The 18,356-nt window shown below is 60.6% G+C and overlaps 4 protein-coding genes across 12 annotated transcripts; 2 read left to right on the top strand and 2 right to left on the bottom strand.

The window, feature by feature from the left end:
• The first annotated feature begins 724 nt into the window (after window positions 1–724).
• Window positions 725–3,378, top strand: Slc33a2 (solute carrier family 33 member 2). Of its 3 annotated transcripts, none has more exons than XM_021723139.3 (5): window positions 725–1,889; window positions 2,260–2,407; window positions 2,508–2,632; window positions 2,700–2,809; window positions 3,011–3,201. In XM_021723139.3, the coding sequence occupies exons 1-5, from the start codon at window positions 1,151–1,153 to the stop codon at window positions 3,140–3,142; spliced, it is 1,254 nt and encodes a 417-aa protein (XP_021578814.1). In that variant the 5' UTR covers window positions 725–1,150; the 3' UTR covers window positions 3,143–3,201. The 3 variants fall into 3 exon arrangements, with proteins under 3 accessions (XP_021578814.1, XP_077872582.1, XP_005316080.1); XM_078016456.1 differs by lacking the exon at window positions 3,011–3,201 and adding an exon at window positions 3,239–3,378 and having other exon boundaries at window positions 726–1,889; XM_005316023.5 differs by having other exon boundaries at window positions 726–1,889; window positions 2,881–3,095.
• Window positions 3,175–9,718, bottom strand: Recql4 (RecQ like helicase 4). 6 transcript variants are annotated; one of them, XM_078016443.1, is made up of 22 exons: window positions 9,476–9,718; window positions 9,374–9,407; window positions 9,168–9,259; window positions 8,828–8,968; window positions 7,835–8,590; window positions 7,618–7,744; window positions 7,388–7,501; window positions 7,181–7,288; window positions 7,003–7,095; window positions 6,795–6,931; window positions 6,240–6,323; window positions 5,980–6,168; window positions 5,709–5,888; window positions 5,492–5,633; window positions 5,148–5,410; window positions 4,779–5,067; window positions 4,583–4,712; window positions 4,334–4,500; window positions 4,066–4,246; window positions 3,829–3,979; window positions 3,555–3,663; window positions 3,175–3,466 (listed from the first exon to the last, which is right to left on the bottom strand). In XM_078016443.1, exons 1-22 carry the CDS (start codon window positions 9,716–9,718, stop codon window positions 3,342–3,344), a joined length of 3,855 nt encoding a protein of 1,284 aa, XP_077872569.1. In that variant the 3' UTR covers window positions 3,175–3,341. The 6 variants fall into 6 exon arrangements, 5 of the variants coding, with proteins under 5 accessions (XP_077872569.1, XP_077872568.1, XP_077872570.1 ...); XM_078016442.1 differs by having other exon boundaries at window positions 4,583–5,067; XM_078016444.1 differs by having other exon boundaries at window positions 4,583–5,067; window positions 8,828–8,896.
• Lrrc14 (leucine rich repeat containing 14) lies at window positions 9,699–13,548 on the top strand. 2 transcript variants are annotated; one of them, XM_078016455.1, is made up of 6 exons: window positions 9,699–9,913; window positions 10,094–10,201; window positions 11,300–11,653; window positions 11,841–12,009; window positions 12,157–12,425; window positions 12,513–13,548. In XM_078016455.1, exons 1-6 carry the CDS (start codon window positions 9,699–9,701, stop codon window positions 13,078–13,080), a joined length of 1,683 nt encoding a protein of 560 aa, XP_077872581.1. In that variant the 3' UTR covers window positions 13,081–13,548. The 2 variants fall into 2 exon arrangements, with proteins under 2 accessions (XP_077872581.1, XP_021578775.3); XM_021723100.3 differs by having other exon boundaries at window positions 11,841–12,425.
• On the bottom strand, window positions 13,538–18,347 carry Lrrc24 (leucine rich repeat containing 24). Its single transcript, XM_005316020.5, has 5 exons — window positions 18,209–18,347; window positions 16,013–16,270; window positions 15,571–15,849; window positions 15,264–15,432; window positions 13,538–14,760 (listed from the first exon to the last, which is right to left on the bottom strand). The coding sequence occupies exons 2-5, from the start codon at window positions 16,199–16,201 to the stop codon at window positions 13,844–13,846; spliced, it is 1,554 nt and encodes a 517-aa protein (XP_005316077.2). The 5' UTR covers window positions 16,202–16,270; window positions 18,209–18,347; the 3' UTR covers window positions 13,538–13,843.
• Window positions 18,348–18,356: the final 9 nt, after the last annotated feature.

The following is an 18,356-nucleotide window of genomic DNA, read 5'->3' as shown; positions in this document are numbered from 1 at the left end:
TTTTGGGGGGGGGGCGGGGAGGGTACCGGGGATGGAACCCAGGGTCAATCCCCAGTCTTTTTTTTTTTTTTTTTAATTTTGAGATAGGGTCTTGCTGAAGCTGGTCTCAAAACTTGCCATCCTACTGCTGCTGGCTTCCAGAGTTGCTGGAATTACAGGCCACCACGCCCAGGCTGGAGATGGTTCTTAAACCAAGGCCTCATTTCTCAGCCTCATCCTGGCTTCCTTATCCCCTGAGGGCACAGCTCTGGGCAGGAGAGACTGCACTGGGGTCTCCCCTTTAGGATCAGGGTCAGGAAGGGTTGGGCCTGATTGGTCAGGCTCTCCTCATTGCGGGGCAGGAGCAGAGGGTATGGGCAGTGTGGTTGACTGTGTCCTTCTGGTTGAGCCTTGGCCCTGACCTTTCACATAAGACCCCCCGCCTTCCGTGGCCCTCGGTGGCTAGTACCTTGGGGAGAGGGCTGAAGCCACAAGCACAGCGGAGTACCAGAGGTAGAAACAGAGTAGACAGGTCACTTCTCCAAGGGGGCTGGATACTGGGAGGTACTTATAGACCGGAGCAGATAATAGGGGGAGGGGCAGGGCTAGTGACCACTGAGCGGAGAGGATGATTCCTATATTGGAGGCCAGCCCCCTGGCAGTGGAGGCCACCACGGATTCCTGCACATCATGATCTGGGGCTAACGGGCTGCCCTGCTCAGGCTGGCCACCAGGGGCGCCTGGGAGCCAGAGAGCCGACGCTCTGGGCCTGTCAGGATCTCAGTGGCTCACGCGGCTTTCCAGAGCGGGGCACGGGCGGCCGCGGGGCTTCTGCGGCTTCTCGCCCACGGTTTGCGTCCACACTCCGCTCCGGCTCGGGGGGACTACAAGGCTCGCCCGGGACAGCGGTGCGGAGCTGGGGGTACCGTGGAGGAGGCGCCGCGAGGCCCAGCCCAGAGGGGCCTACTCGCCTCCCCAGGCCCCGCCCCGCGCCAAGCACGCTGGGAGCCGCGGGCTGCGGGAGCCTGCGCTCCTGCGGGGTGGAGGTCCTGGTTCTTCCTGGCTGCTTTGTCCCAGCTTTGGTTCTTTTGGGGTATCGACAACCCCAGGACCTCAACGCGCGCTTCCGGGCCCCAGCTTATCCTGCCCCTGACCCGGTGCGGATGGGACAATGCCGTGTCAGACCCCACCGGGGCCTTGCTCCCGGCCTGAGCCCGCCCGGGCCCTTCTGACACTGACCATGCACGGAAAGCTGCTGCCGCTGGCCAGTCTCTACTTGGTGCAGGGCCTGCCCTATGGGCTGCAGTCGAGCCTGCTGCCGATCCTGCTGCGGGCCCGCGGCCTCTCCCTGACGCGCGTGGGTCTAGCCAAAGGTCTGTATGCACCATGGCTGTTCAAGCTGGCGTGGGCCCCACTGGTGGACAGACGGGGCTCCCCGCGGACCTGGCTGACGCTCAGCACAGCGGCTCTAGGCCTAGTATGTGGGCTGCTGGCCGCACTGCCTCCCAACCAAGCCAGCCAGGACGCGCTGCCCGCCACCGTGATGGGGCTGCTGCTGTTGCTGAACCTTGGTGCGGCTGTGCAGGACGTAGCCCTGGATACACTGGCCGTCCAGCTCCTGGATCCAGCCGAGCTGGGACCCGGCAACACCGTGCAGGTGGTCGCTTACAAGCTGGGGGCAGCGCTGGCTGGGGGCGGACTGCTGGTTCTCTGGCCCACTCTATCTTGGCCACTGGTCTTTGTGCTCCTGGCTGCCACCTACTGGCTGGCCGCTGCACTGGCCTGGACTGCACCAGCGCTGCACCAGCTACCATGGCCTCAGCCCTCAGAGCACACCCCACACCTGCAGGATTTGCTGGCTGCTCCTGAGACCCTGTGGACAGCAGGCTTTGTGCTCACCTACAAGCTGGGTGAGTTAAGCCTCAAACCAGGCAACAACAGGACCGGGGCCTCAGGGATAGCTCCAGGTGGGTCCCCGAGGCTTCTGGGACCCACTTAAGGGGCCGCCCTCTTTCTTGGGCTGGCTCCAGAACCCAGCCTTGATCGCAGCACCCAGGGTTCTGCAACCTGGCCTTGTCTCTTGTCCTCCCTCAGCTCCAGCCCGATTCCTAGCCCCTTGAGTTGCTCTGGTGTTGTTTTCTGCTGACCCTGGGCTCCACCAAATGCCCAGTGCATTTCTCTCCCAGCACCTGTAGCCCAGGATAATGGGGGCAGGGCATGGGGCCCAGGTGGGGAGAAGAGAAGTAGGGGCAGGCATGGGGATTGCTGCTTCTCCTGCAGGTGAGCAGGGCGCTGGCAGCCTATTTCCGCTCCTCCTACTGGACCATGGTGCTTCTGCCCCAGAGCTGGGACTCTGGAATGGCTTGGGTGCTGTGGCCTGCTCTATCACTGGATCCTCCTTGGGTGGAGCCCTACTGGCCAGGCGTTGGTAAGCCCTCTTTAGCCTGCCCTGCTCTGCCCCCTCCTCACCCCTGGCCCTGTCCTAGATCCTCTGACCTATAACCTCCCCACTCCCACCCCAACCCCAGGGAGCCACTCCTTCTGTTGAGGTCAGTGTTGCAGCTCCGCCTTGGGGGCTTGGCCTGCCAGACTGCCCTGCTCTTCTACCTGGACACTCCAGGGGCCGGTGTGGGCCCTGACACACTCCTAAGAGGTGAGGGGCTGGCTTTGGGGGTGGAGGGTCCAGGAGTTCTGGGCCCTGCTGACCTCTCCTCTCTCAGGAGCAGCCTTGCTGAGCCTGTGTCTACAGCACTTCCTGGGGGGCCTGGTCACCACTGCCACCTTCACTGTGATGATGCATTGCAGCCAGCTGGCACCCAGGGCCCTTCAGGTGAGTGGATGTGGCAGGGACACCCAGGAGCTGGGAAGGCCTGAGGCTCTGACCATACACCCCATCCCCAGGCAACGCACTATAGCCTCCTGGCCACTCTGGAGCTGCTGGGCAAGTTGTTGATGGGTGCCCTGGCTGGAATGCTGGCTGATGGTTTGGGCCCACATTCCTGCTTCACCGTCTTTCTTGTGCTCTCAGCAGTGCCCCTTTTGGACCTCAGCCTGGCACCCAGCACCCTGGCCTGAACTGGGCGGTAGGACTGTCAATAAAGCCGAGTGTGCCTTTAGCCTGAATGTGTCTGCAGTATGTGAGGCACAGTTGTCCTCAGACTAAGGGCTGCCTTGCTGGAAAGGAGGGCCCAAGAAAACAACTCAAACCTCTTTTATTCTGCATTTTGGAACCTCTTTGTCACAATTCACTTGCTGGCAGATTTCGGAACTGTGTTGATCATTGACAGCTGCACTGCTGCCTTGAGGAGTGGCCACGTGTCTACCTGTCCTACATGGGGGCAGCAGCCTTGTGAGCAGGGCAGTCATCGGCCAACCAGTAGGAGCTCCTCTGTGGCCAGTCGCATCAGGGCATGGAAACTCAGATGTAGGTACTTTCTCCAGAAGCGCTGGTCCTGCCCATATACCTGGGCTGGGTATCGAGGGCTTCCTGTGGTGGAGCAGAAAGACACAGACCTAAGGTGGGCTGGTTCCTGTCCCTAGCCCTGTCTGCACCAGGCAGCCCCTGGAGCCCTCACCAATGCCATGAAAGATACGAGCCACGGCCCTGCTGGAAAACCTCTCTTCTGGCCTCAGGGACAGGAGCTGGCGGATGTCATGGCGGACCTGGTCCTCCCAGTCCTGAAGCTGTGGGTGGACAAGCACATCAGACTTCCTGAGCTTCCACAGAACCACGTCCAACATAGCCAAGCCTTTGGACAGGCTAGGTAGGGGTGTGAACTGTCCAAATCAGGGATATGGGTGTGACACCATCCTTGGCTTTGGAGATCACCCCAGAGGGGCTATACTCACCTGGACCTGCCCAGGCTCTGGGCCCTGCTCCTCTATCCCTCCCTCTTCCCTTTCCTCTTCCTCGAAGTAGCAGCTGAGTAGGGCCTTCAGCTGGGCACTGCGATCCATGTCAGGCTGCTCGAGGCAGGGCCCACAGCTGGGGAAGGCCACACTGGGGTGCAGGGGTGAGAGGAACCTATCGAGACTGCCCATGGGGACAGAGTGGATGGTCCCAGCACCTGCTCACCCACTTCCTACCTGTGAAAGGCCTCAGACATTCGGCGCAGATGTGCCAGGGCCTTGCGCTCTTGGGCCTGCACACGGTTGAATAGAAAGTCGCACACCTCGTCCCGCTCCTCAGCAGTCAGATCACCAGGGCTGCGCAGGTGGAACGCCAGCTCCCTGAACTCCACAATCACCCCTGTTCCCCGCAGCACACCTGCCAGAGTGCACCAGATGTAGGGTGGATGGGTGGGAGGGTGGATGGGCGGCAGGCAGTCAGGTGGGGGAGTAGGGGCATGCACACCTGTCCTGGGCTCTGGGTCCCACTGCAGCTGACGGAGAGCCTGCTGCACCGATGCCAGCTCCCAGCCCATCGAGTTCACCAGCTCTACCACATCAAATTCCATGGAGCTGCCTGGCCCCATGTCCTCAGGTGGCCACCTGGCCCAGCATGCAGCTGCAAGAGGACACCTGTGCTCCAGAGGAAAGGGGCATGTGACTAGCATCCCTGGCCCTCTGTCCATATCCCTGACCTGGGGTGCTGTGTACTCACTTGTGGGCCAGTGCCTGGAGCTGGGTGGGGCCCCCAGGGCAGCGCAGGTGACAACGGGAATAGGTGGTTGGCAGCAGCTCCAGCCAGTGCCGGGGATGCAGCTCCAGGTAGCACAGCAGGGTCTCGATGGCTGTAGGGGGGAGTGGGCTCAGGTGGTGTGGGGACAGCCCCCCTCCCCCTTCTTCCCGGCCCTTACCCTCTTCTGGCATGTCCAGGGCCTGCACTGTTTGCTGTATTGGGAGTGCTCGTGCATGCCCAGGGCAGACATGTCCCCGCACTGGGGCTGCTGAGTGGCCACTGTGCTGCTTGGCCTCCTGCGGGGGTGCCCCAGCTGTGGGCCTCATCCCATTCCTGCCTCCTTCCTGCTCTGGAGGCTGTGGGGTACAGGAGCAGGGTGGAAACAGGCGCTGTACCAGCTTTTTCAGGGCCAAGAAATCGGCACCGTTGGCGTGCACGTGCCTACGCAGCTCCTGCAGGTCCTTGCCCTGTAGAAGAAGAGCTATGAGTCTGTGTGTGGCCAGGGCACGAGGGGCTGGCCTGGTGTGAGGGATGGCAGGGTGCCAACCTGGGGCTGTAGGAAGAGGTGGCAATGGGCAGGCTGCCCATCACGTCCAGCACGGCCCACAGCCTGCACGTAGCTCTCAAAGCTTGGGGGCATCCCCAGGTGCAGCACGGCCCGCACATCTGTCCTGTCTAGTCCCATGCCAAAGGCCACGGTGGCCACCACCACCCGCAGATGGCCTTGCATGAAGGCCCGCTGCACTCGCTGCCGCTCCCGGGTGCACATGCCAGCATGATAAGCTGCAGCTACAGTCTCTGGGGCATGACCTTGGGGAAGATGGAGAGATGGCTGGAGGCATCAGGGCTGGCACACGGGGTGGCCCTGGGGCCTACCCTGTGGTGCCCTACCTCTAGAGCCTGGGTCCTGCCCTGCATACAGGCAGGTTCGGAGAAGGGCAGCAACTCGCTCTGTGTCCTCCCGTCGGTTGCAGTAAATGATGATTGAATCCAGGGCACGAAAGCGGTCACCCTGCAGCAGCGTCACCAGAGCCTGGCAGGGAGCAGTGGTCACTGGGCAGGCAGGATGTGGGCTCTCTGCCCAGGACCCTGCTATGTGCACACCTACCTGGTGTGGGTTCCTGTCTACAGACACAGACAGGTGCAAGTTGGCAGGGATGGGGGCTGGCCCACCCCTGCCAAGCTCCTCGGCTACACCCAGGTGCTGGGCTACATCACGAGCAGTGCTGCGTGTGGCTGTGGCTGTGAGACCCAGGAAACAGCGTACACCCATGTGTTCCCGAAGTACCTGCATCAGAAGGGAAGGGTGATGGTGAGGCCACCCAGCCCATGGGGCCCTTATCCATCCACCAGCCACCCTGACCCCCCCCTTGACTCACTTTGCAGATGCGCAGGTAGCAAGGCCGGAAATTGTGTGACCACTGAGAGAGGCAGTGGGCCTCATCAATGCAAGCAAAGGCCATGGGGGGCAGCTGGGAGGCCTGGAGGAAGCTGGCAGGGCCGCCAGTCCCAGCCCCAACCAGTGCCTCTGGGGACAGCATCAGCACATTCACCTGGGCTGCCTGCACCTGAAGGCATCAGGGTTAGGGGCACTACCCAGATGACTACCCACAGACCCCCATCCATGGGATACCCTGACCTTCTGCAGAACAGACTCCTGCTGCTTCTTGGTCATGCCTGAGTGGAGGCAGGCTGCCTTGAGACATGGGGGCAGGCTGGACATCTGCAGATAGAGGCAGTGCTGTTACAGGCCGAGTCCAATCCTGGCTCTCCCCTGAATTCTGCAGGTACTCAACAGGCTCCCTGGGAGAAGCACCAGATCCTGGGTTCTGGGATAAAGGCATTGGCCCTGCCCATTCCCTAGGGCAGTGGTCTCACTTGGCTGGGGACACTGTGATGCCCAGCCAAATTACCCCACACCAAAACCAAGAATCCTCAGCTGAGGCTGTGGGCCACCACCCCAAAATGCACCCATCTTTTGGGCCACTTTTACTTCCAAGCTTTGGGAGGGTCTGTAAGAGAGCCCTGGGCCTAGGGCCCTGAAGCTCAGGGGCCTGATGGTGGGTGTTGGGGGTCAGGCCCTGTTACCCTTGGGCACAGGTGAGCAGAACACCTTGTAGCTCCTGGTGTTCAGGGAACAGAAAGCAACCCCAGGGCACCAGAGGCTTTGGTTCCCAACACTTGACCCACACACCTGGTCATCCATGAGCGACAGGAGTGGGGAGACCACCAGTGTGAGGCAGGAGCTGCGGCGGGCGCACAGCAGGGCAGGAAGCTGGTAGCACAGGGACTTACCAGCACCTGTAGGTAGCTCCAGCAGTGTGGAGATGCCTAGGCCAGACAAGAGGCAGTTGCAAGGCTGTGTCCAAAGGCTAGAACCAGTCCCCAGTGGCCACACTCACCGGACAGGATCCGCATGACTGCATGCTCCTGCCCTGGGCGGAAGGCTCGGTACCCTAGTTGCTCCAGGGCCTGGAACACCTCAGCTGGTGTCTCTGTGGACACAGGTGTTGGTCAGTAAGGCCTCCAAAGTCTCCCCACCCAGAGGTAAAGGCTCTGGTACAGTAAGTTTCTGCTCACCTGCTACCTGTCCCGAGGGCCCTGGTGGGTAGAGTGGTAGCACTGGGGGGTGCTGGGATGGGGAACACACCTGTAGCTCAGGCCCAGCAAGTCCTGTGTTCTCACCAACTGGGCAGACGAGAGAAGGTATTTTGGGGGCTCCAGGCTGCACTGAAACAGCCTGGCACAGAGGCCACTGGGTATAACCACCCTCCTCCCCTGACTCACTGGGGAGGTGGCAGCAAGCAGTGTCTGTTCTCCAGGCTGCTTCTTCCAAAGTGGGAAAGGACTGCATGTTGTCCCTGTTCTTGCCAATCTCCTTCTGAAGGGTCAGAGTGGGGCCTGGGCCAAGGGTGAGGAGATGACAGGGCATTATTTGAGTAGAAGTGCCTCCCAAAGGGGCTCAGTCCTCCCTGCTCAGCACTGGTCCCTCCCACTTATCAGGGTGGAGGCCTCACCTGGCTTGGAGCACTGGGGAACCCAGCGGCCAAACGGCCCAGACTGGAAACAAGAATCCTTGGCTGGGGGTCTGGCCCCACCCCCCCCAAAACACTCCCCTTTCTTCTGCCACTTCTGTTTCCATGCCTGAGGAGAGCGCACAAGAGAGAATCACGTAAAAGGGAGATGGGAGAGGTATGGGGAAGGCCCACCCTTGTCCTGCTATGCCCATCTCACCTGCCTGCGGAGGAGCCTACCTCGAAGGGCCCCACCCCACACATAACGTTTGTGCTTCATGTTGAGCCGGACATAGTTACTTCTGTCCTGGATAGCTGGTCTACGGGACAACGTATGGGCCATCCCCTTAGGCTTCTTTCTCCTAGATGGACTTGAGGAACTGCTACGGGGCTGAGATGGCTGGGCCTGTACAGGTTGCCCTGGAAGGTCTTCTTCAAGTGCTACAGCCCCTGTCCCCTCAGACAAGGGTCCTGTTTGGCTGATGTCCTGCTGGGACTGCACAGGGCTCCCTCCATTCTCACTCCACTTTGGCTTCTTGCCTTGAGGGTTGCTGGGCTGAGGGCTCCCCATATCATTTTGGGCTGCCTGTGGGGCTGGAGTCTCTGGACCTTGTGAGAATTCCTCAGAGCAAGTATTGGGACCAAAGACAAGAAACTCTCCCGACGTCAGGTGTTGTGACTCCTTTCTACCCAGGCCAGGACTGCAGGCACTGGGGGGCTTCAGAAAATCTAAGGGTCCACTGTGGCACCGCTGAAGCCAGCCAGGGTCTAGGGAGCCCAGCCGCAGTCTCAGAGATGCCCGAAGCTGCTGGAGCCGGCCTGGACTTCGCTTGGGCTCAGATGGCTGGGGTAGTGTGCCACCACTGACTTCTTCTGGAGAAGTGGGGGCAGTCCTTGGGCTGGGTGGACCTGTGGTGGGCATCTTAGACAAGGGTCTTCGTGGAGGCTGGAGTCTGCGGCCCAGTGTTGGCTCAGCCTGGGACAGGGAGGATAAGAGACCCCAGTCTCAATGACAGCGCAAGGTAAGATGCACAAACCTGACTGTGGAACAAGACTGAGGGTAAAGGCTATCTTTGAGTCAAGCCCTAACCAACACAGGGGCCCTGCCTGTGCCTGCACATAGTGTGGAAAGGTGGACACAAAGGCCTGCCTCTGGCTCTAGGGCACCTCTAGGCCCAGCTCGAATGTATTGCAGCCCACTTTCGCTTTTCACCTGTAGTATGACCTTGAGATTGGCCTTGAGCCTCTTTCCATAGTCCTGCACAGATCCCCGCGGGCTCATCTGTGGAGTAGGTTGTGGACTCTGGGTTGCTGCCCGATTCAGGTGGGGTCCCCAGCAGCTGTCCTCCAGAACCTTCAGGAGGAGGAAGTAGGGGTCCAGACCAGAAAAAGGCTGGTTGAGGTGTCTGCAACACCCACCCCCAGCAGGAAGGTGTGGCTCTATCCTCCGCCCAAGTTCTATGCTCCGGAGGCTTGGCTGAGATTGCTCTTGGCTCCCAACACCCGGCAATACAGGAAGCTGACCGGCAGGTTGGGGTCACGGGCTCAGGTACCTCCTCCGCTGGGAGCGACGGCTCGGAGCTGCGGAGCCCGCCGCCGGCATGGACCACCGACTGCTTTAGGGCGCGGTACTCCCGGTAGAGAGCTGGGTGGGTGGGAGGACGGGAGTCGGGATCAGGGCGGGGTCCGCATCACCTCGCTCCCCCGTTCCCCAGCAGGCCGTCCCGCGCTCCGCGGTTCCCGGCATCGCACTGCTCACCGCGGACGTCCTCGGGCGCCGCCTCCACGTCTTCCTGTGAAGGGAACGTGTCAAACGGAGGCTGCACCCTCTACAGCTCTCCCCTCCCACTACAGCTCGTACCTGGCCGGGCCGCCGCCGGTGCTGCCGCCTGAACCCGCGCTCCCACTCCTGTAGTCGCGTCCGCACGTCCCGCAGCCGCTCCATAGGGATCCAGTCCCGCGTCCTGCGAATCTTCCCGCCACAACAGCGACGTCGGTCTACCAGCCAATGGGGCTGCGCGGCAGGGCTGGGGCGGGGCCGCTGGGACGGATGACCAATGCGCCGGGCTCTGTAGGATCGACCAATGGGTTGTGTCGACGTCATCGCCGCGCGCCGCGGAGCTGGGCGGGGCCAGTGGACAGCCGAGGTGGGGTTGGAGACTGTGGTGGTGGTGGTTCTGGGGCCGATGAGCGCGGGCCGCCGGGCTTGGACCAAAGTGATGCGGCGCGTCGACTGGACTGACTGGACAAAGGGGCGTAGCGCCGGGCGCTCGTGCCGGGGAGGCGAGGGCTGGCGCTTGTGAGCCTGGGCGGTGCCGCTGGGGGCGGGAACGGCCCGGGAGACCCCTACGCCATGAGAACGGCCTCGGGGTCGCCTGGGACTCGCCAGGCCTGGGGGAACAGACCTGCTCGGGCGGCGGAGGGTCGTCAGGTTGAGGTTCCGTAGGAGCCCGACAGGGGCCTTTTGCGCTTGTTCCAGCGCCGGACGAACGGGGGCATCGCGTAGAGACTCTTCTCCGCGCGGCCAGGTCGGCTGCCTTCGTTTCCTTTTGCGACAGGTGCTTATTCCGTCTGTCTTGTCACCGAGGTATGCATCGTCCTCGCGAGATTTGTGCACGGGAGCGCCAAGCCGAGGGTGGGCATACGGGGTTTCCCAGAAGTGGCTCCTGAAGGGCTTGGCCTCGAGAGGTCAGTAAGCTCAAGGCCCTGTGGCTGGAATCCTCTCTGTCCCTTTCCTGAGCTGTGACCTTGGTCAAGGCCTAGGCCTTAGCTTTCCTAACTGTAGGAGGGGGTTCAGGGTAAGGTGGCTGGCCCACAGGAAGCAGGGCCGAGCCCTTGTATCGCAGATATTCTGCAACCTCGGGTCTTTTGCATGCATCTTAGCTTGTGTGCTGTTTGTGCCTCATTTGAGCAAGCTCAGGCTTGGGCCTTTTTGAATCCTTGGTTTCTCTCCACGTTGATTCCTCAGGGAAGAAGAGAGATGCTTAGACAGGTGGCAAGGGTCACAGAAGGTGAGACTTGCTTTTTCTCGGGGGTTTCCATCCCTGGTGACATCCCAGAAAACAGTAATTATCCCTTGGGCTAACGTTGAGGGCCTTGGTCCCGGGCCATGTCATTTTAACTCTGTTTCCCAGGTTTTAATCTTTTAAGCCCTGATGTTATTAAGCTGTGTCTGTGCTTTGTGGAATCTGAGAGCAGCCCTCAAATACATCTGTGAGGAAGATGAGGGAGGGAGCTGTGAGGGGGCTGCAGGCCCCCTTGGGAGAACTCCATCTGCTGCAGGCTGACAACGGGCTACAGGGAGGGGCCTGGGCTCTATTCTACTTTTGAGGTAGGATTTCTGAAACAGCTTTGTGATTTGGGGCCAATGGGGCCTCTGCAGAGCAGTAACCATCTGTAGAAGCATAAGTAAACTCAGTGGTGACACATTATTTATGTACTACGATGCTTTGTTTTCCTAACAAAGCCTTTTGCTTCTGGAGTTTGGGGCCTGGGGTGTGGCCTTGTCCCTGGTCCACTCTGCCCAGCCAGTGCCAGGTACCTAAGTGGGTACTTCTCTGTGTCACTGTTCTCCACTGTCTGCTCCAGTTGGGCACCATATTGGGCTTTCTCACCACTGGTGTATAGAGTGGATATTACCTAGTGGTATTCTAGGATTTTCTTCACAGAAGCTCCTCTCCTGCAGGTGGCTGCCTGCACGGCCCAGCGCCATGCACACACTTGTGTTCCTGAGCACTCGGCAGGTGCTCCAGTGCCAGCCAGCTGCCTGCCAGGCCCTGCCTCTGCTGCCCCGAGAGCTCTTTCCCCTGCTATTCAAGGTGGCCTTCATGGACAAGAAGACTGTGGTACTGCGTGAGCTGGTGCACACATGGCCTTTCCCACTGCTCAGCTTCCAGCAGTTGTTGCAGGAATGTGCTCACTGTAGCCGGGCATTGCTGCAGGAGCGACCTAGCACTGAGAGCATGCAAGCTGTAATCCTGGGGCTGACTGCTCGGTTCCACACCCCAGAAGCTGAAGCTGGCACACATTCCCTCTGTAGGTATGGACTTACCTGTGGGGACTTCAGGCCTGGAGTTACAAAGAGGGTTCCCTGAGGAGAGCATAGGTTGGGGTGCGAAGTTCCAAGAGCTCTGTGTGGCAGCAGACTGTTGTTCTTGTCCCAAAGTGCCTGGGAGGGGTTGTAGGCCCTGCTCTCTCATCCCATCTCAGGCCATCCCTACTTCTAGGAAGCACACACTGCGGGTGCTGGACATGACTGGTCTCTTGGATGATGGTGTGGAACAGGACCCTGGTACTATGAGCATGTGGGACTGCACAGCAGCTGTGGCCCGCACATGCATTGCCCAGCAACAGAGCAGGACTGCTGAACCTGGACCAGCCCCTATCCCTGTGGAGGTTCGTGTGGACCTTCGGGTGAACCGGGCCTCCTATTCATTCCTGCGTGAGGCTCTCCGAAGCAGCGTAGGTAGCCCTCTGCGGCTATGCTGCCGGGACCTCCGGGCTGAGGACCTGCCCATGCGCAACACTGTGGCCCTGTTGCAGCTTCTGGACGCAGGCTGCCTGCGCCGAGTGGACCTCCGCTTCAACAATTTGGGCCTGCGTGGCCTGTCTGTCATCATCCCTCATGTGGCTCGCTTCCAGCACCTGGCCAGCCTGCGACTACACTATGTGCATGGGGACTCAAGGCAGCCCTCTGTAGATGGTGAGGACAACTTCCGCTACTTCCTGGCCCAGATGGGCCGCTTCATCTGTCTTCGGGAGCTCAGCATGGGCTCTTCTCTCCTTTCAGGCAGGCTGGACCAGCTGCTCAGGTGAGTGGGCCCCATCAATGCTCTACCCTTTCCCTCCATGGGGACACTCCCCGGGCCTACTTGTCTGTGACCCCTGTGTCCCCACAGTACCCTGCAGAGCCCCTTGGAGAGCTTGGAGCTGGCCTTCTGTGCTCTGCTGCCTGAGGACCTGCGCTTCCTAGCAAGGAGCTCCCATGCTGCTCACCTAAAGAAGCTGGACCTGAGTGGTAATGATCTATCAGGAAGTCAGCTAGTGCCCTTCCAGGGTTTGTTGCAGGCAGCAGCAGCCACACTGCTGCATCTTGAGCTGACTGAGTGCCAGCTTGCTGATGCCCAGCTAGTAGCCACACTGCCCACCTTGACCCGCTGTGCCAGTCTCCGCTACCTTGGCCTCTATGGCAACCCGCTATCCATGGCTGGCCTCAAGGAGCTGCTGCGGGACTCAGCGGTGCAGGCTGAGCTGCGCACCGTGGTGCACCCCTTCCCCGTGGATTGCTATGAGGGCCTGCCTTGGCCTCCACCTGCATCTGTCCTTCTGGAAGCCTCCATCAATGAGGAGAAGTTTGCCCGTGTAGAAGCTGAGTTGCACCAGCTGTTGCTGGCCTCAGGCCGTGCCCATGTGCTCTGGACCACAGACATCTATGGGCGACTAGCTGCAGACTATTTCAGCCTGTGACCTCCTGGCTTTGGATGAGACAGGCGAAGAGCTTTTGCTGGGACTCTGCTGGAGGCCTGACAACAAAGACCGGTCTCAGGTTTCCTGCAGAGTCTGCCTTGCTTCTGGGTACACTTTAAGCATCCCATGCTTTCTGCAGTGCCCTGCACCTGCTCCCTAATGGCTGGCTGACTGTGGGCCCCGTGCTGGATTTCAGGCCTGCACTACCCTGCTCAGTATAGCTGCACTTGGCTCTCTGTGGCTGTACCTGGGATCCCAGCTGTTATCCAAGGGACACTTCCGGCCCTTTGCATCTTCTTACCAAGAGTGCAGCACTGTGGGGCTGAAGGTGGGGCGAGGCCTAGGCCCTGATGCAGCCTTTGGCCTGTGCCGTTTTCCCTGCCCTGGCGCCAGAGCCACCCTGCCAGCCAGCTATGGGGCTGGAGGGTGGTGTCAAGGTACAAACGTGCAGTGTGTCTGGAGTTTGAATCTTTGCCTGTTTATTCTATTCCAACTGGCCAGTGTGACTTCCCCACCTCTGTTATATCCCCAGCATGACTACTGGGAATCAACTAGCATCTGGCCTGCTGCCCCCTCCCTCTGGCCGCGTAACCCCACCAGCACTGCTGGCCAGTGGACCTTCCAGGTCAAGGCCCCTCACTGCTCTGTCTGCAGGCGCCCCATAGCTCGGTGCTCCAACGCAGCTTCCACCTTTACTGATGAGCATGCGCTGCACCACGCGGGCCAATGAACGGCGCTCGCGTCATAGGCGCGCGCCGCCGGCTCAGCAGTGGATTTCATAAGCGACGCGCGACGGGAGGCGGAGTGAGGGGGGCAGCCCTTCTGGCGGTCTGCCCTCGGTAGGCGCTTCTGGCGGCCCCTCGGCGAATAGGGGCTTAGAGCGGTCGATGACGAACATCTCGTGGCCGCGCTCGTCGCGCAGCTCTTCCAGCTGCGCGAAGGTGCAGGGTCCGTCCGAGTAGTCGTTGACGAACAGCGCGCCTTCTCCTGCCTGCGCGCCCGCCTTTTTCCTCCTCCGCCGCCGCCTGCAGATCATGGCGGCCAGCAGCAGCGCCGTGAGCGCTAGTAGCGCGATGGCCGCCGCGATGGCTGTCTGCGTGGCCAGGCCTAGCGCTCGGAACGCCATACTGCCCGCCTCGTGCCTCGGGGCGCGGCCTGGGGGGCGTGGCGGCGTGGCGGGTGGCGGCTGCCCGGACGCATTAACCAGGAGGCGGAAGGGCACGCTCGCGGCGCCTCCGGCGTTGGCGGCCTCGCACTCGTACTTTCCCGCGTGCGCCAGGGTGATGTTGGTGAGGAAGAGCATCCCGCTGCCGGTGTCCGGGGCGGCCTGGCCACCCAGGCCTGGCGCTCCGCCTTCCAGCTGGGCCTGCGCCTGCGGACGACCCTCACGAGGCTGAGGCACCTTCCTCCAGGTCACCAGGGGCTGCGGGTAGCCAGAGGCTTGGCAGGCCACCCGCAGGTCCTCCCCTAGATTGGCTGTGAGTTCCAGCGGCTCCACGTGCACAGAGGGAGGAATGCAGATGAGGCTACTGCCCGACACCTCCAGCAGACTCTGCAGTGCCAGACGCGGTGGCTCTGCACACGTGATCTTCTTGTCTCTGGTGCTGAACAGTCGCTGACCCCCCTCCTTGATCCAAGCGCCCAACCAGTGGAGGGCGCAATCACAGCGCCATGGGTTCTCTGTAGGCAGAGAACACAGTTGAGGTTCTGCTGGCCCCGGCAGAAGCCCACACGCCACCTCCTATAGCCACCCCAGTGGAGTTTCTTCTCTGAACCCCGGTTGCTGGGAATGAGGAAGGCCTTTCACTCCACTTTAGTTCAATGATGCCCACACAGATATTCCAGCAACACTGAAACTTTAAAACAGATGCCCTCTCCTGGAAACACCCCCAATCCTGGTCAGCTCTTTCGCCTACCTGCCCTTTCCTGGCCTCAAAATGTGAAAGATCCTCAATTCTGTTAAGTCATTCTGGATCGCCTACCTTTTCTGTCTTAGGCAGGTGCCTAAGTTATGTATCTATCAGAACTTGAGTTCCCAGCTGCCTTTTACCAGAACTGCAGGGTGGTGATGTGGCCCTCCAAAATGCTGCCCAATGGTTTATCATAGGGACCCCCTCCACACCTGGGCCTGCTCCCTACTGATGCCACTGAGCCCAGTTAGAGACGCTTGCCTGAGGAGTTACCTGTGAGGCGCAGGACTTGCAGGCTGGCCAAGGGCTGCAGGGCCTCACGGCTGATGGTGCCCAGTTGATTCCTGCTGAGGTCAAGCAGGGCCAGGGAGGAGAGCCCTGCCAGGGCCTGGTCCTCCAGCAGCTCAATGCTGTTTTCTTGCAGGTGCAGCTCCTGCAGTCGCTGGAGTAGGGACAGCAGATCATCAGGAAAAAGGGCCCAGGGGAGCTATAGACTAGGTTGACATTTCTCCCCTAACAACTACTACAGCGCGCTGGATGACTGCCAGGACAAGAAGATCCCGCGCTTTTGGCCTCTCACCGGCAGGTGCAAGAAGGTGAAATCCAGCAGCCGCGCCAGCTGGTTGCCAGCCAGGTAGAGTACACGCAGCTGGGCTAGGCCCACAAAAGCCCCTCCCCGCAAGCCACGTAGCCTGTTGCCTGTGAGGGCCAGCTCCAGCAGGCGCGGTTGCGCGCGGAAAGCGCCAGACTCCAGAGCACGCAGGCTGTTGTTGTGCAGGTAGAGATGGCGAAGGGCGGCGAGTGGCGCCAGGGCGCCTGGCTCCAGGCGCGCGATGTTGTTGTCCTGCAGGAACAGCGTCTGCGGGCCGGGGGAGGGCGAATCTTACCCCACTGCAGGAGTCTCTCGCTCCATTGGGGCGCCCCACCGACCCCACCCGGATGCTCACACAAGGCTCCCTCCATCCCATGGGCACTCGCAGCCTGCTCCAACCCGAGGCCCGGTGGCCCCACATGGTGCCCACCTGCGTCCCTGGGGGGATTCCCAGTGGGACGACGCGCAGCCGCAGGGCGCCGCACTCAACCGTGGCGCTGTAGCAGCGGCAGGCGGCGGGGCAGCCCGCGGCGCGAGGCGGGAGCCCTGGCAGTGGCGGCAGCAGCAGCAGCCCCAGCAGCAGCAGCAGCAGCAGCAGCATAGGAGCCCCCGGGGCCATTTCCCTAGAGAAATGGCCTGGGACTGCGAGCCTCCCCAGGGTTGGCCCCAGATGGGATGGATGCACCTCCTGAAACACAGGTTGGCAGGCCACTGCTAACATTATAGAGCCAGCCCAAGAGCACGAGTGGAGGCCCACACAACCTGTGTCTAACCTTCACAAAGTTTTAGGTCAGTTCGTGTGCTGGGGATTGTAAGTCGGTGGCAGAGCACCTGCCTCGCATACACAAGGCCCTGGGCTACCCTGTCTGCAACCCCCCTCCCAATAAAGAAACTGATGAATAAAATTTTCTGGTTTCCTTCCTTGACAAAAAACACCGAGAGTGAGGGCAGGAGGTTCAAGTTGAGAATTCTTGGTGTCCTGTTTCCCCAGGATGTGGCCATATGGGGAGGGCAACCCATTCTCAGACCCCTGCCCTTGCCTGTCCTGAGGGCCCTCTGCTCATGCATAGCACAGCTGGTTCAAGCTCCCTCTGACCCTGTTGACTCAGCCCCTTGGCTCCTGAGCTGGGACCCAGGACTACTCGGCAGCAAAATCCGGGACCTAATTACCCAAGCATAGACCAGAAGGAGGGAATGGGCCCTGGGCAGGCATGTCCTCTTGTCTTCACTCTCAGGACTGGCACAAACCTAAGGCTCAATCCAAGGCAGAGTTCCTTAGGTGCCCCTAGGACAAGACCTGTGGTCTCACTTCAAACTCCAGAATTAACACTGGAAGCAGGTATGCTCTGGCTCCACCTGGTGGTTCATATATCATGACTTGCCAGATGACAGAGCTGGGGCTTTTCCTCAAGTAACTTGTAGAGAATTGAGGATGAGGCAAACAGTAGGAAAGTTAATTCAGGAGCTATGGGCTGGGGCTCCCTAGGCTGGTTCCAGAAAGAAAGCCCCTGTCTTTGGGGTAGGTGGAGTCCTGGGAAAGATTGGGTGTGAGAGAGGGGCCTTAGGTCACCAATAAAGCTTTTGTGTTTCTTCTTTGTGTGTGTGTGTGGGGGATTGACCCCAGGGCCTCCATGCTAAGCACATACTCCACCACTGAGCTACTCCAGCCACACCAACTGGGTTTCAGGTGTGGTTTTCTATGTGGGCCAGAGAGAACAGGAAGAAGCATGTGGTTTGCAGGGGTTTAAGTGCATATACCTGTGGCCTCAGGGATGGGAAAGCTGGAGTCTAGTTCCAAACACAAGAACCCAGTTTTAAAGGTATGGGCGTGACTGAGAAACCAGCTCCTCTGGAGCCATGGAAGGCAAAACCCAGGGTATACTGTTACCCAGGTGTCCCTGTCTCTGTGAGGCATGATGAAAGGTGCCAAATGGCTTCAGTGTTTGTTTCAATTCTGCCCTAAACTGTAACTCACACGATTATTTATAATCAGGACATATGAGTAACCACAGCAATAAAGTTTTAATGGAAAAGGCAGAGGCGGTTGCCAGGGGTCTCAGGGTGTGTGTGAGCCCCCAAGAAATGGGACTGGGGGGGGCGCATTCTTTGGGCCCATGGCATTAGTCTCCCTGAGCACCAAGGGGCACCCTCCAACTCCAGGACTCACCCAGCCACCCACCCAGCCTCCAGCGATAAAGCCTTGGTTTCTTCCTCGGCTTGGCGCTGCAGCTCTGGAGGACCCGCTAAATACACATTGGTGTGGAAAGACTGCCCGGACAGGGAGGAGGGACCCGGATGAGAGCCCAGAAGTCCTTTTACCAGCGGACAAACCCTAATCCGGCTTAGCAGGGGGCTGGGGGCACCCGGTGTCCTCTCTCCGGCATACTCATACTCGAGCCAGGATCTCCGGGTGGTCCTTGCTACCGGCGCTGGGATCCTGCACGAAGTCCCCTTTCGCCCTCTCGCGCAGGTAGGTGCAGGCCTGCGATCGTGGAGGGCGTGGTATCCGCGTGCCCTCCCCCGTGCCGGGTTGCACACCCTTCTAGGTGCGTGCCGGGGTCCGAGCCGAGGAGGTCCCCGATCCCGCCCCTAAGCCCGGTGACCTTGGGTCGGGGCCCCCCCTCACCTGACGCTCCAGCTGCTAGCGGCTCCCCGCCGAGCCTGCGGCGGCCTGGCTCCAGCAGAGGCGGGGCGCGCACGCGCACCGGAGCCCCGCGCCTCCTGCGCCCGCCGCCCGGGCCTGACGTCGGGAACGCGGGCCAATCCAGAGGATG

Source organism: Ictidomys tridecemlineatus, chromosome 7 (assembly GCF_052094955.1).
Source record: "Ictidomys tridecemlineatus isolate mIctTri1 chromosome 7, mIctTri1.hap1, whole genome shotgun sequence".
Classification (NCBI taxonomy): Eukaryota; Metazoa; Chordata; class Mammalia; order Rodentia; family Sciuridae; genus Ictidomys; species Ictidomys tridecemlineatus.
The sequence above is the reverse complement of the archived record's forward strand: the minus strand, read 5'-3'. Positions and strand labels throughout refer to the sequence as shown.

Coding starts and splice junctions, on each gene's coding strand:
- Slc33a2 (XM_005316023.5), top strand. CDS start 1,151: ATGCCGTGTCAGACCCCACCGGGGCCTTGCTCCCGGCCTGAGCCCGCC. Junction 1,890..2,259: donor TGTGCTCACCTACAAGCTGG/GTGAGTTAAGCC, acceptor CTTCTCCTGCAG/GTGAGCAGGGCGCTGGCAGC. Junction 2,810..2,880: donor TGGCACCCAGGGCCCTTCAG/GTGAGTGGATGT, acceptor CCCCATCCCCAG/GCAACGCACTATAGCCTCCT.
- Lrrc24 (XM_005316020.5), bottom strand. CDS start 16,201: ATGGCCCCGGGGGCTCCTATGCTGCTGCTGCTGCTGCTGCTGCTGGGG. Junction 15,850..16,012: donor GAATCCCCCCAGGGACGCAG/GTGGGCACCATG, acceptor CCCGGCCCGCAG/ACGCTGTTCCTGCAGGACAA. Junction 14,761..15,263: donor GCAAGTCCTGCGCCTCACAG/GTAACTCCTCAG, acceptor CTCTGCCTACAG/AGAACCCATGGCGCTGTGAT.
- Lrrc14 (XM_021723100.3), top strand. CDS start 9,699: ATGGGTTGTGTCGACGTCATCGCCGCGCGCCGCGGAGCTGGGCGGGGC. Junction 10,202..11,299: donor CCGTCTGTCTTGTCACCGAG/GTATGCATCGTC, acceptor CCTCTCCTGCAG/GTGGCTGCCTGCACGGCCCA. Junction 12,426..12,512: donor AGGCTGGACCAGCTGCTCAG/GTGAGTGGGCCC, acceptor GTGTCCCCACAG/TACCCTGCAGAGCCCCTTGG.
- Recql4 (XM_078016442.1), bottom strand. CDS start 9,718: ATGACGTCGACACAACCCATTGGTCGATCCTACAGAGCCCGGCGCATT. Junction 7,096..7,180: donor GCCCTCGGGACAGGTAGCAG/GTGAGCAGAAAC, acceptor CTGTGTCCACAG/AGACACCAGCTGAGGTGTTC. Junction 3,664..3,828: donor CAGAGCCTGGGCAGGTCCAG/GTGAGTATAGCC, acceptor GTCCACCCACAG/CTTCAGGACTGGGAGGACCA.